The sequence below is a fragment of the Mesocricetus auratus genome, unplaced genomic scaffold (genome assembly GCF_017639785.1).
Source record: "Mesocricetus auratus isolate SY011 unplaced genomic scaffold, BCM_Maur_2.0 Super-Scaffold_100031, whole genome shotgun sequence".
In the NCBI taxonomy this organism is placed as follows: Eukaryota; Metazoa; Chordata; class Mammalia; order Rodentia; family Cricetidae; genus Mesocricetus; species Mesocricetus auratus.
In genome coordinates this window covers 17,861,318-17,874,275 of record NW_024429212.1, presented here as the reverse complement: position 1 = coordinate 17,874,275, position 12,958 = coordinate 17,861,318, and the positions used below count along the sequence as shown (strand labels likewise).

The window sequence follows — 12,958 nt, the reverse complement described above, 5'->3', positions numbered from 1 at the left end:
CCAACATGTGATTTATAGGATTCAATGCTCATGATTTTTGACACTCCTGTTGGATTGTTCCCTTTATTAATACAAATGGATCTTTTTAAATCACTAATACTGCTTGCTTTTAAGGTCCATTTTCTTGTATTGTCACTTTTGTTCTGTATGCCTTGTAAATGAGATGTGTTTCTTACACCCAGCAAACAATTTTTTCCTATATTTTAGTCCAGTCTGCTAGTCTCTGCCTTTTAATTGAAGAATTGTGATTATTAACTCCTAGTTAATTCTGAAAGGTATGTACAACTTTCTATCATATTTTCATTTGTGTAATGTTTGTGTAATATTTGTCTCTTCTGTAATCTTTATATCAGTATTTATTATTTTACTACTGAGATTAATTCTTTTCTGTGTACTCACAGTGGTGTATATGTATGTATGTATATAATCTGTAAGTAGAATTCTTAAAAGAATCTTCGGTAGCACTGGCTTCATGATCAGACATTTCTTTAGTGTTCATCATGAAATTTTAAAGGTTTTGTATTTTAGTTATAAAGGATAGCTTTTTGGACACAGTAATCTAGTTTGGCAGAAATTTTCATTAAGGAATTAAAGCCAACCATTCCATACTCTATTGACTTCAGAGTTTATGTGGCTAAAGACATAGTTAGTCTTTCAAAAATGTCTTTTAATCTCTGCATATATGTTTTTGGGTGGGGGAAGTATGTGCACAAGTACAGAAATGGGCATTGGATTTCCTGGAGCTGAAGATACAGGTAGATGTGTGCTACTCATTATAGGTACTGGGAAGCCAGGTGGTGTCTTCTAGAAGAATGGTAAGCATTCTTAATAACTGAGCCATCTCTCCAGACCCCAACAAAAAAACTACTGTTATTCTTATGGGTTTTTCTTTATGTGTGACTGGCACTTCTCTCAGTTTTCAGTAATTGTTCTTTGTTCTTTGTATCTACTCATTTACATTAACATGGCAGTTTTAAACTTTAGGTAAAAGAAATCAAAGGAGAATGGCAGTAATCAATGAAAGTTATCCAGAAGAATTCATTCTGCTGGGATTTGCTGACCATTCTTGGCTGGAACTCCCTCTCTTCATTATTCTCCTGATAACATACCCCATGGCTTTGATAGGGAACATTGCCATCATACTGGTGTCCACCTTAGAACCCGGTCTCCACAGTCCCATGTATTTCTTCCTCACAAATCTCTCCTTTCTAGACATGTGCTACACCACAAGCATTGTGCCCCAGATGTTGTTTAACCTTGGGAGCTCCAGAAAGACCATTAGTTACATTGGATGTGTCATTCAACTTTATGTCTTCCACATAATGGGGGGCACAGAATGTCTGCTTCTGGCTATTATGTCCTTTGACCGCTATGTGGCTATCTGCAGACCTCTCCACTACACCCTCATCATGAATCATCGAGTCTGCATCTTGTTAGTGTCTATTATGTGGCTAACTGGAGTAATCTTTGCTTTTTCAGAGGCTACACTTACATTACAACTGCCACTGTGTGGCATTCATAAACTGGATCACTTACTGTGTGAGATTCCAGTTCTCATAAAGACTGCCTGTGGTGAAAAGGAAGCTAATGAGCTAGCACTTTCTGTGGTATGCATTTTTATACTGGCTGTTCCTCTCTGCTTAATTCTTGCTTCTTACGTTAATATTGGATGTGCAGTACTGAGAATTAAATCTTCTGAAGGAAGGAAAAAGGCCTTTGGGACATGTTCCTCTCATCTCATTGTAGTTTCCTTATTTTATGGTCCAGCCATTAGCATGTACCTTCAGCCTTCTTCATCTATCACAAGAGATCAACCCAAGTTCATGGCTCTCTTCTATGCAGTGATAACTCCTACACTGAATCCCTTCATCTATACCCTAAGGAACAAAGATGTAAAAGGGGCCTTAAAAAGCTGTTAAGAAGCATTTTCAGTTCAAAATGAAAGTTCACTGATATCAAATGAAATAGTTTAATGATTATAGTAATTTTATATTGGTTTCTCTAATAACTGTCATATATTCTAGGTTCACAGAATATGTCCTTGCCAGATTTGTCTCATTTTTAGCAATTTTATAATCAAGTCATATGATAGAAATTTTATAATCAAGTTGTATAATCATATTATAAATAAATTGGTTGCACAAATATGTACCAATATGGGCACATATTTGTATAAATACAGAATATTTTTCCTAGTTGATTCACAATAAACTAGTAACTATGTTAAGTAATAAAGGTAAATAATAAGCTCTAAGATTGTTATGTCTAAGTCAATTATTGCAAGGTCTTTTGCTGAATACAATAACATCAATTGGCTTCCAGTCAGTGTTACCTACAAAACATTTCTTTACTCGTGAATTGTGATTCATGTAGCTTCATAATGGTCTTAGGGAGAAATACACTATGCTTAAGTGTGACTTTATTAAAGCTGAGTATGTTCATGCTTTTAAAGAAAGCACTGTGAATTTTGCTTATGAATCGGGATAACATGTTTAAATAACGAATTTCTCAAGAAATATTAAATTGTGCAGAGACAAAACCATGATTAAACTTTTAATTCTCCATTTAAACATTGCTAGCATGAGTCTTGAATCAATAAGGAAAAGGAAGGGACATTACTAATGAAGTATAGTCTGGAAACTCTTCTGAGAATAAACTCAGAAATTTATCATGAATCAGTATGAGAGAAAGTTATGTTTCTTATGTGGAAGCAAGTGAATTGCATGAATAAACAATGAGTATATTTTTGATGTGAGCGATATTCAAAATGTGTTCCATTACAGCCCTGAATTTCTACATCGTAATTGTCAAAATTATAGCCCAAGGTTAATTTTTCACATAAAATTCCTTACAATTCATGCAAGAAAATTAACTTGATGTTGAAATTTTGTTACTCCATAAGCCATTGTTGAGAGAGAATGGGCTGGCTGTTTGTTATATAGAGCTGATCAGGAAAGAAAAAGAGAGACAGAGGGGGGGAAAGGGAGAGGTGTGGGAGAGGGGGACTATAACCCTCAAAGCTCATCTCCGAATGATCCACTTTCTCCATATAGGCTCCAACCTCTAAATGTTCAACTTCTCAAAACAGTAGCATCAACTGTACCCCAAATATTCAAACAGATGTATCATAGAGTAGGCGTTTTACAAACAAGCCATAACATAAGGGAATCTTTATTACACTGAAGTCAGTTTTCTCAGCATAAACTTTACAGTGTAGTAGAGAATAGAAGATAACAGGATAAGGTATCCAAAGCCTTAAGAGGTTAAAAAACCCACAAATTAAAAATATTATATAAATTAGATTATTTTCCGGACCACCTGTGTGTGCTTGGGGACTGCCACGGTGGGTTCCATCCCAGTGGTGGGAATCAAGGCACCCTAGTCTCCTGATCCACCCATGGGACTAGGTAAACCAGGACCCATACCCGGGCCACCTGCCTGTGCTTCAGGACTGCCAGGTGGCTTCCACCCCAGTGGCAGGACCCAAGGAACCCCAGCAGCCGAGTCTCCTCATCCACCCACCTTACTAAGACTATCAGGGCCTGTCTCCAGGCCACACTCCTGTTCCTAGGGTCTACCACTCAATCCCAGCAGGATCTAAAGTACCTCAGCATCCTAGCCCATTTCTCCACCCACAAGACCAGGAAATGGAGAGCTACCAGAGAATTGGACTTGCCTACATCCACCAGAAGGGAACCCTGGTCCCACACCAACAGGGAGAGGAAGAGGCACCTTCTGGAACCCACTGCAAGAATGGATGGGAAGGAGACAATATAAAAACAAAAGGAGCAACAGAAAAACCAATATGAAACCACCAGAGTCCAGAGACCATACACCAGCAAGACTGGAACACACCCAACACAAATGAAGCAGAAGATAGTGACATTAATAACAACTTTATGAAAATGATAGAGGCCCTCAAAGAGGATATGAGAAAATTCCTTAAAGAGATGGAAGAAAAAAACAATCCAAAAAATGCAAGAAATGAAAGAAAAGACAAAGCAAAAATTGGAAGAAACAATTCAAACAGTGCAAGGACAGAAATCTGAAATAGAAACAATAAAAAAGACACAGTCTGAATGAATGCTAGAAATAGAAAAGCTGGGAAAACAGCTAAGCACTGAGCTGAACTCAAGAAAGCCAGTAACAGAGAGGGAGGACTGATGACCAAGGGGTTAAAACTGGGCTGATTTAACCCCCAGAAACAGCTGACCTGACAAGGGTTAGCTCTTGAATCACAGGCTGATGCCTGGGAATCCAGCATGGGACTGATCAAGACTCCTTGAATGTGGGTGTCAGTGAGGAGGCCTAGGTAATCTATTGAGCCTTGGGTAGTAGATCAGTATTTATCCTGGGTATACAAATGGACTTTGGACTCCCATCCAACAATGTGAGATGCACTCTCACCCTGGACTCTTGGGGGAGGGTCTAGGCCCTGCCCTGGATGAAATGACAGACTATGGACACCCCCATGGAGGGTCTCACCCTCCCTGGGGAGATGAGGGGATATTGGGTGGGTTGGTGGGAGGGCACGGGAGAAGGGGACGGAAACGGAGGGACCTGGAATTGACATGTGAAGCATGCTTGTTTCTAATTTAAATTTAAATAAAAATAAATAAATAATATTAATAAAACATCTGGTCCCTATTAGGGAATCTTCAAAAGTGTGGGCCTGAAATCTCACACTGTTAGCCACAGACTGCTGCAACTTGGTATCATAGAGGTGCAGACTGCTGCCCTGTGATCCACACTTTAACCAGAAGCAAACTTTAACCAACCAGGACTGCCCTTATTTGCGCAGGCCCCATTCACATGGCCACAGTGCAGCTTACACTGACCTCCCAGCCTAGCTAATTAGAACTGCATTTGTTTGCATGGGATGAGCTACATGCTAGGAAACTACACACAAGGAAACTCACCCTAACTATAAATGTACTTTGCTAAAATGGAGACATCTCCCCAACACCTGCTTCACACCCACTGCCCTGTGCTATAGGTGATACTGTAGTCACTTCCCAGAATGCTGGCCTCTTGCAGTCTATTCAATAAACTATTATTTCTATTCTGGAAAGAAAACATACAAAAGAGACTTTGAATGTCCTCATTATGAGGGAACAATAAATACTTGGGAAGAGGATAGCTTAAGTAGTCTCAACTTGCCTATCCATGATATATAAATAAACCAAAATATCACACTGTATTCCTAATTAGTTATTTTCCATAACCTCCCCAAAAAGAGCCACCAACTGGGGAACCAAGTGTTCAAACAATTGAATCTATGGGAATATTTTATTCAAACCACCACAATACCCAATTATTAGAAATTATTTTCTTAACAAAATAAATACTTGCAGCCGGGCGGTGGTGGCGCACGCCTTTAATCCCAGCACTCGGGAGGCAGAGGCAGGCGGATCTCTGTGAGTTCGAGGCCAGGCTGGACCGACAGCCTCCAAAACAGAGAAACCCTGTCTCGTAAAAACCAAAAAATAAAAAAATAAAAATAAATAAATAAATACTTGCATACATTCTCTAATCAATAAATGAATGGTGTTTAGCAATGTCCTTGAAAAATGAAAGATCCCCTCATTAGAGGGAGACTCCCTAAGTCTTAGGAAGTAAAAAACTTGAAAATCTCAGGAAGTCCATGAAAATAACACAATTTACAATGTTCCTCAAAAGTTATAGAAGCAACAGATGCTATTGAGAAGAAGCACTCTGACTAGACAACCTGTTTGAGTACACTCAGACCTATGGGGCTTCCCAAAAGTCATGCATCCATTCTTGGGTAGGCTTTCTAATTATGCAAATATTGTTGGGCCACCCATGCTTCTATAACCTGTAACTCCAATAATCACACTGGTACTCTAAGCTATACTTTGGTGGAATCTTTTCTTTGGTCTGTCATCAGTGCCTATCTGGGATGAAGACATGTTGCTTTAAATCACCAGAGGAAAAGTTTTAAAGAATGAATTAAATATCAAATTATATAGTTAATTAGGAAATTTAATGAGTTTCTTTTAAAACACATCTAATAATTGGAGATGTGAAAAATTTATCTTAAAGCATTTCTAAGAAGAGAATTGCTTACAACCCAACTAAGGAGATAATTAACTACACATAAGAAATAAATCCACAAAGAACTCTGTCCCTAAGAACGTTTTCTGCTAATTCAATAAGGATAAAGCTACGTAAATGGTCTGCTTAAAAACTATCCCAGGAGTTTTGGAAACAGTATACAAATAGCACATATGGATCATTCCATGTATTTTCTACTGTCATCTCCCTAATCCATGATTTCTTTTTTGTCATAGTTTATCAATCACTCACTTAATTCATCATTTAATTATCCAAACTTGTTAAACACTGTATTTTTCTTTCAACTAAAGGTTCTTAGTTCATCTCTGAAAATAAAAACAAATCTAATTTCCTGCATATTTTCTTCTCATTGAAGATTATAAAAACAAGGTAAGTCAAAAGACATATTTTCGTGGGTCATGCATTTCCTGGAAAATATGTAGGTAATAGTCAATTAATGCATATTTGAAAATCAAACAGCATTTCATTTCAGGAAGTCTTCTCTGAGACTTGGAAATCCTGATTCATTGACTATGAGAACAAGCAAATCTCTTCATAAATAGTATCTCTTTTATGTAACTCTTACTTGAAACATCACTAAAAGTATTGAATTTCATTGACTACTATATATGACATTCTAAATGACAGAATGATGTCACATATATAAAAATTTTATGCAATGATTTTATTAATATTAGTACACAAAATATGGATTATTTTTAGATGTTTTCTTGTATATAAATGATTTTGAAATCTGTGGTCAAGTTTTTCCAAATTGACTTTTTCACATATTTTATCTAGTTGTTTCAGACTTAGATAAAATAACCAATATTGCTTTTTTATCTTCCCTACATGAAGCTAAGTAAGAGATGCAGCAAATATATTTTATGTTATAGAGGTGGCACATGAATAATATATGTGTATTTGCATATATAAAGAGAGAGAAACAGAGAGAGAGAGGGCTAAAGGGTTTCAAATGAATGGAGTTTGGGTTATTCTAAGGTGATTTAGAATCTAATTTATACCATGATTTCTTTCATATCAAACATCTCTTACTTTCTTAAAATATCATATTACTCATGTACTGAATGTTGTGGTTTTGTATGTGTCATTTAACTGAAAAGATGTATATATACATATATATCTTGCAAGTCTGATTCTCTGAACCTGACTTTTCTCCTGATAGTTGTAAAATTACTTAATGTTCATAAATGTATCTATAGTTATAGTTAGTATGACTTTGGTAAGTGTATGAATGCATTTTTAAGACAGGGTGGTACACTTATTAAATACAAAAATGCCTAAGATGAATGAATTAGTTCAAATTAAACATTTTTTCAATTATTTCAATATCTAAGCAGTTACACAAGAAAGAATACAACAAATACTTGAGCATGAAGAAAACAATATAGTTGTTTAATGTCAATGATTATATTGTTGAATAATAGTGTTTTGGAAGTTACATTTGGGGTAGCAAGATGACTCAGATGGTAAAGGCCCTTATTGCCTAAGACTGACCCTGTGTTTGATTCCTAGAACCCAAGATAGCAAGTGGGAACCAACTCCCAGGACTTGTCTCTCGGACCACACATTCCATATGCATTCTTCGACTTGCAGATATCCACACTCTTCCAACTTATTCACACATACACAAAAATATATAGAGTTTGAGACACACCTGGATATAGAGAGAGTTCCAGGACAGGCTCCAAAACAGTACAGAGAAACTCTGTCTCGAAAAACCGAAGAAAGGAAAGAAGGAAGGAAGGAAGGAAGGAAGGAAGGAAGGAAGGAAGGAAGGAAGGAAGGAAGGAAGGAAGGAATAATGGATTGTCCCTTGTCATTTCTCAAAACTATTTTTCTCTTCTCCCTGCCTCCCCCTCCCTCTGCTACTTTGTTATTACAGGTGAAACAAATTGAAGAGAATGGTAGTCATTAATGCAACCCACCCTGAAGAGTTCATTCTTCTTGGCTTTGCCAATCATCCTTGGCTGGAGCTCCCTGTCTTCATTATTCTTCTGGTAACATATCCCCTAGCCATGATGGGGAACATTGCCATCATTCTGGTGTCCATCTTAGAATCCCGTCTCCACAGCCCCATGTATTTCTTTCTCACCAACCTCTCCTTTCTGGATATGTGCTACACCACAAGCATAGTGCCTCAGATGCTGTTTAACCTGGGAAGCTCCAGAAAGACCATCAGCTATGTGGGGTGTGCACTTCAACTTTATTTATTTAGTGCAATGGGGGGCACAGAGTGTCTTCTTCTTGCCATTATGTCTTTTGATCGCTACGTGGCCATTTGCAGACCTCTGCACTACTCCCTGATCATGAATCAACATGTATGTATTCTTTTAGTATGCATCATGTGGCTCTGTGGAATTGCCTATGCCATCTCAGAAGCCACACTTACTTTACAGTTGCCACTATGCGGCATCAACACACTGGATCACTTACTATGTGAAATACCAGTTCTGATAAAGACTGCTTGTGGTGAAAAAGAGACAAATGAGCTGGCACTTTCTGTGGCATGCATTTTTATACTAGCTGTTCCTTTATGCTTAATACTTGCTTCCTATATTAGTATCGGGCATGCTATACTTAGGATTAAATCTTCCGAGGGAAGGACAAAGGCCTTCGGTACATGTTCCTCTCATCTTATAGTAGTTTCCTTATTTTATGGCCCAGGAATTAGTATGTACCTTCAGCCTCCCTCCTCTATCTCAAGGGACCAACCAAAGTTCATGGCTCTCTTCTATGGTGTGGTGACTCCTACACTCAACCCATTCATTTATACTCTAAGGAATAAGGATGTAAAGGGGGCATTAGTCAATTTGGTAAGAAGAATTTTATGTTCCAGGTTATAATTAGTGTAGCAAAAAAATTATTTAACAATTAGATTATGTTCCTCCTGGTTAAAACTTTAAAAACTTAATAGCATTTTGTCATTTATTATTTGAAAAAAAATTTTACACACATTTAATGTATTTTTATCTTATTTATCCCCCACCACCTCTTTCCAAATCCCTTCAGGATCACCTAACCTGTTTTCTTCCTGGCTTTATATCTTCTTAGCAGTAACAACACCATGAGTCCAATTAGTGTTGACCAATTAGACTTGACCAATTAATTAGTGCATGGGTGTGGAGTCATGTTTGGGAAAAGCATTCTATCCTTTGCATCTTTCTGTCTTCTGCCACAGTGGAAACTGTGATATTCATCACAAACACCAGCCAATAAAGAGCAACCTCAGAAGTTAAAGCTGTGTCCTTAAAAGACAGTAAAAACTTCAGAGTATTTTCTTGTACTCTCAACTTTCATAATCATGAGAAGAAATGTTATCACTTATAAATGATGCAGTGTTGAGTATTTTTGTTATAGCAAGACAAGTGCATTAGGAAGCCCCAATATCATCACAACAATAGGTGTAGTACATGAGATAAAACCAAGAACTTTGCAATTACTAGATAATTAATTTATTAATCAATCATTGCATTTTCTAATGTAAAAAGGACTGTAAGAAAAACAAGAAAGTGTTTTTATTTTTTTATTCTTTTTTTTTCCTTTTTTTATTAATATTTTTTTATTTTCCATTTTAAATTTAGATAAGAAACAAGGTTGCTTCACAAGTCAGTACGAGGTCCCTCTCCCTTTCCCTCCCCTCCTCCCGTGCCCTCCCCCCCATCCCCCCCCCCGTTATCCCCTCATTCCCCCAGGGAGGGTGAGGCCCTCCATGGGGGTGTCCATAGTCTGTCATTTCATATAGGGCAGGGCCTAGACCCTTCCCCAAGAGTTCAGGGTGAGAGTGCACCTCACATTGTTCTATGGGAGTCCAGAGACCGTGAGTATACTTGGGATGGGTACTGATCTGCTGTCCAAGGCTCAATAGATTACCTAGGCCTCCTCACTGACACCCAGATTCAGGGGGTCTTGATCAGTCCCATGCTGGATTCCCAGGCTGATGCCTGGGATTCAAGAGTTAACCTTTGTCTGGTCAGCTGTTTCTGGGGGTTCAACCAGCCCAGTCTTAATCCCTTTGATCATCAGTCCTCCCTCTCTGATACTGGCTTTCTTGAGTTCAGCTCAGTACTTAACCAGACAGTAAATGAAGTTTCTGTCTCCCAGACTCTCTGGCAATAGGATTGTAGGCTGGCACTCCCCAGATCTATGTCTAAAATCCATATATGAGAGAGTACATGCCATGTTTCTCTTTTTGTGACTGGGTTACCTCACTCAGGATGGTTTCTTCTAGTGTCATCCATTTGCCTGCGAATCTCATGATTCCATTATTTTTTTCTGCTGAATAGTACTCCATTGTGTAGATGTACCACATTTTCTCTATCCATTCTTCGGGTGAGGGACATCTAGGTTGCTTCCAAGTTCTGGCTATTACAAATAAAGCTGCTATGAACATAGTGGAACAGACATCTTTGTTATATGAATGGGCATCTTTTGGATATATGCCTAAGAGTGCAGTTGCTGGGTCTTGTGGTAGGTTTATTCCCATTTTTCTGAGGAATCTCCATACTGCTTTCCAAAGTGGCTGAACCAGTTGGCACTCCCACCAGCAATGGAGGAGTGTCCCCTTTCACCACATCCTCTCCAGCATAAATTGTCATTGGTGTTTTTGATTTTAGCCATTCTGACAGGAGTGAGATGGCATCTCAGAGTTGCTTTGATTTGCATTTCCCGGATGGCTAAGGATGTTGAGCACTTTCTCAAGTGCCTCTCAGCCATTTTAGACTCCTCTATTGAAAACTCTCTATTTAGTTCTGCAGCCCACTTCTTAATTGGGTCCTTTGCTGTTTTGGAGACTTGCTTCTTGAGTTCTTTGTAAATTTTGGAGATCAACCCTCTGTCAGATGTGGGATTAGTGAATATTTTTTCCCATTCTGTGGGCTGCCTTTTTGTCTTGCTGACTGTGTCCTTTGCCTTACAGAAGCTTCTCAGTTTCAGTAGGTCCCATTTATTAATTGTTGATCTCACTGTCTGTGCTACTGGTGTTATGTTCAGGAAGCTGTCTCCTGTACCAATTCTTTCAAGGGTACCACCCACTTTCTCTTCTAAGAGGTTCAGTGTGGCTGGATTTATGTTGAGGTCTTTGATCCATTTGGACTTAAGTTTTGTGCATGGCGATAAACATGGATCGATCCGCATTTTTCTACATGCCAGTCTCCAATTATGCCAGCACCATTTGTTGAAGATGCTTTCTTTATTCCATTGTATATTTTTAGCTTCTTTGTCAAAGATCAGATGTTCGTACGTGTGTGGGTTAATACCCGGATTTTCAATTCGATTCCATTGGTCTGCCTGTCTATTTTTGTGCCAATACCAAGCTGTTTTCAGGACTATAGCTCTATAATAGAGCTTGAGGTCAGGGATAGTGATGCCTCCGGACGTTGCCTTTCTTGTTGTTCAACAAGAAAGTGTTTTTAAATGTTCTTGTACATCTTTTATGTCATCAAATTTTAAACTGAACATGGCAAGGAAAGGAAGTTCTATCCTAAATACAAATGGGATAAAACCCAGGTCCACTCTTAAAAAATTACAAGTGCTGTGTCTTACTTATCAAAACTATTGGAAGACATATTTATCACTGGGCCTTTCTCTGTTTGAACCATCAATCCTTCAGTCCCCAATTTTTGCTGTTTCTAAATATGTAGAACTCTGAAATAATTTCATATTTTAGATGAAGAACATCACTTTTCTTTATTTATTATAGTAAGTTTCTAAGCGAGGTAGCTTAAAAATATGCTGCACTAGAGAATGTAGCATTAAACCCACCCATTTATAATTCCAACACTGCTGACATAATTTTAAAGAGTAAACATTACAACATTTGAACTTAAAAGTTTTCTTTAAAAAACTGAAAGCAGGTCAATTGTGCTAGGATTTGCTTCTCACTGTATTCTTTCAGAGTATGAGAAGAAGAAACAGCTGAGATAGAAAACATCAGAGCAAAGCTCTTCAGAAGTATTCAAAAGGTGGGTCAATGTATTGTGTAGAAAAAATAAGGAAAGTGTATTTATCTCTTCTGTGAGAGACTGATAGTGCACAAGGTAAAATTAGACACTTAATATCTAAAGTACCAGTGGATATTAGAATTCCATTTTTTTCACAGCAGAATGTCTTCACGCACCCTTAATTTGATATTAGCATTAGATGATGACTAGTTAGAAGGCCCAGTGAAAATTATAGAAAACCTGAAAGACACAATTATAGATCATAATTTAAATGTTGTCTCAGTTGTTTTCTGAAGCATATTGAAGTGTATAGATGTTACCTTTAAATCAATGTCTCATTGCCCAAATAATCATGACTTCATGTTAGGCTCTGCACTCAGTGTTTCTCTAGCTTTTTTATATTTTTAAGGTCTATCTTTTCTTTTGCCTATTTGCTAAATTTTCTTAAATGGAGTATTTTTCTTTACTCTTCAGATATTAATATTATTTACATATAACATTAGAACTCTTTCATGCCACTGCACAAGAACGACACACAAATTTTTGAAGCATTCCACATTGAAAAGATTATAGGTAATGCTTTTTCTGTACCAACAAAATGTAGTAAAGGAGAATATATTGATTTTTGTACAAAAAGAACTTTATAAGACTTGCCATTTATATATGTACAATAACTTACTGTTCATATATGCAAGTGCAAGCTTAAAGATGCTGTAAACACTAACTTAAGACATTATTCACTGTAACTACAACAGAACAAATAATGGATTGAACAGAAAGGGGAAGCAATAAAAACTATATTGGCACATAGTAGACATTGAAAATCAGCATTTATTTAATCTGATCTCTTTACAAGTGTTTATCAACATGTGGACACCCTATGAAATTTGCGATTTTTTTTCTCTTAAGGTACAGGGAAA

The 12,958-nt window shown here is 37.5% G+C and overlaps 2 protein-coding genes across 2 annotated transcripts; both read left to right on the top strand.

Annotated features, from left to right (window-relative positions):
- Window positions 1-1,004: 1,004 nt before the first annotated feature.
- On the top strand, window positions 1,005-1,919 carry LOC101842886 (olfactory receptor 2B11-like). Its single transcript, XM_021231359.2, has one exon. The coding sequence runs from the start codon at window positions 1,005-1,007 to the stop codon at window positions 1,917-1,919; it is 915 nt and encodes a 304-aa protein (XP_021087018.2).
- Window positions 1,920-8,000: 6,081 nt separating this feature from the next.
- Window positions 8,001-8,942, top strand: LOC101842626 (olfactory receptor 2B11-like). Its single transcript, XM_005077453.1, has one exon. It carries the CDS (start codon window positions 8,001-8,003, stop codon window positions 8,940-8,942), a length of 942 nt encoding a protein of 313 aa, XP_005077510.1.
- The last annotated feature ends 4,016 nt before the right edge of the window (window positions 8,943-12,958 follow it).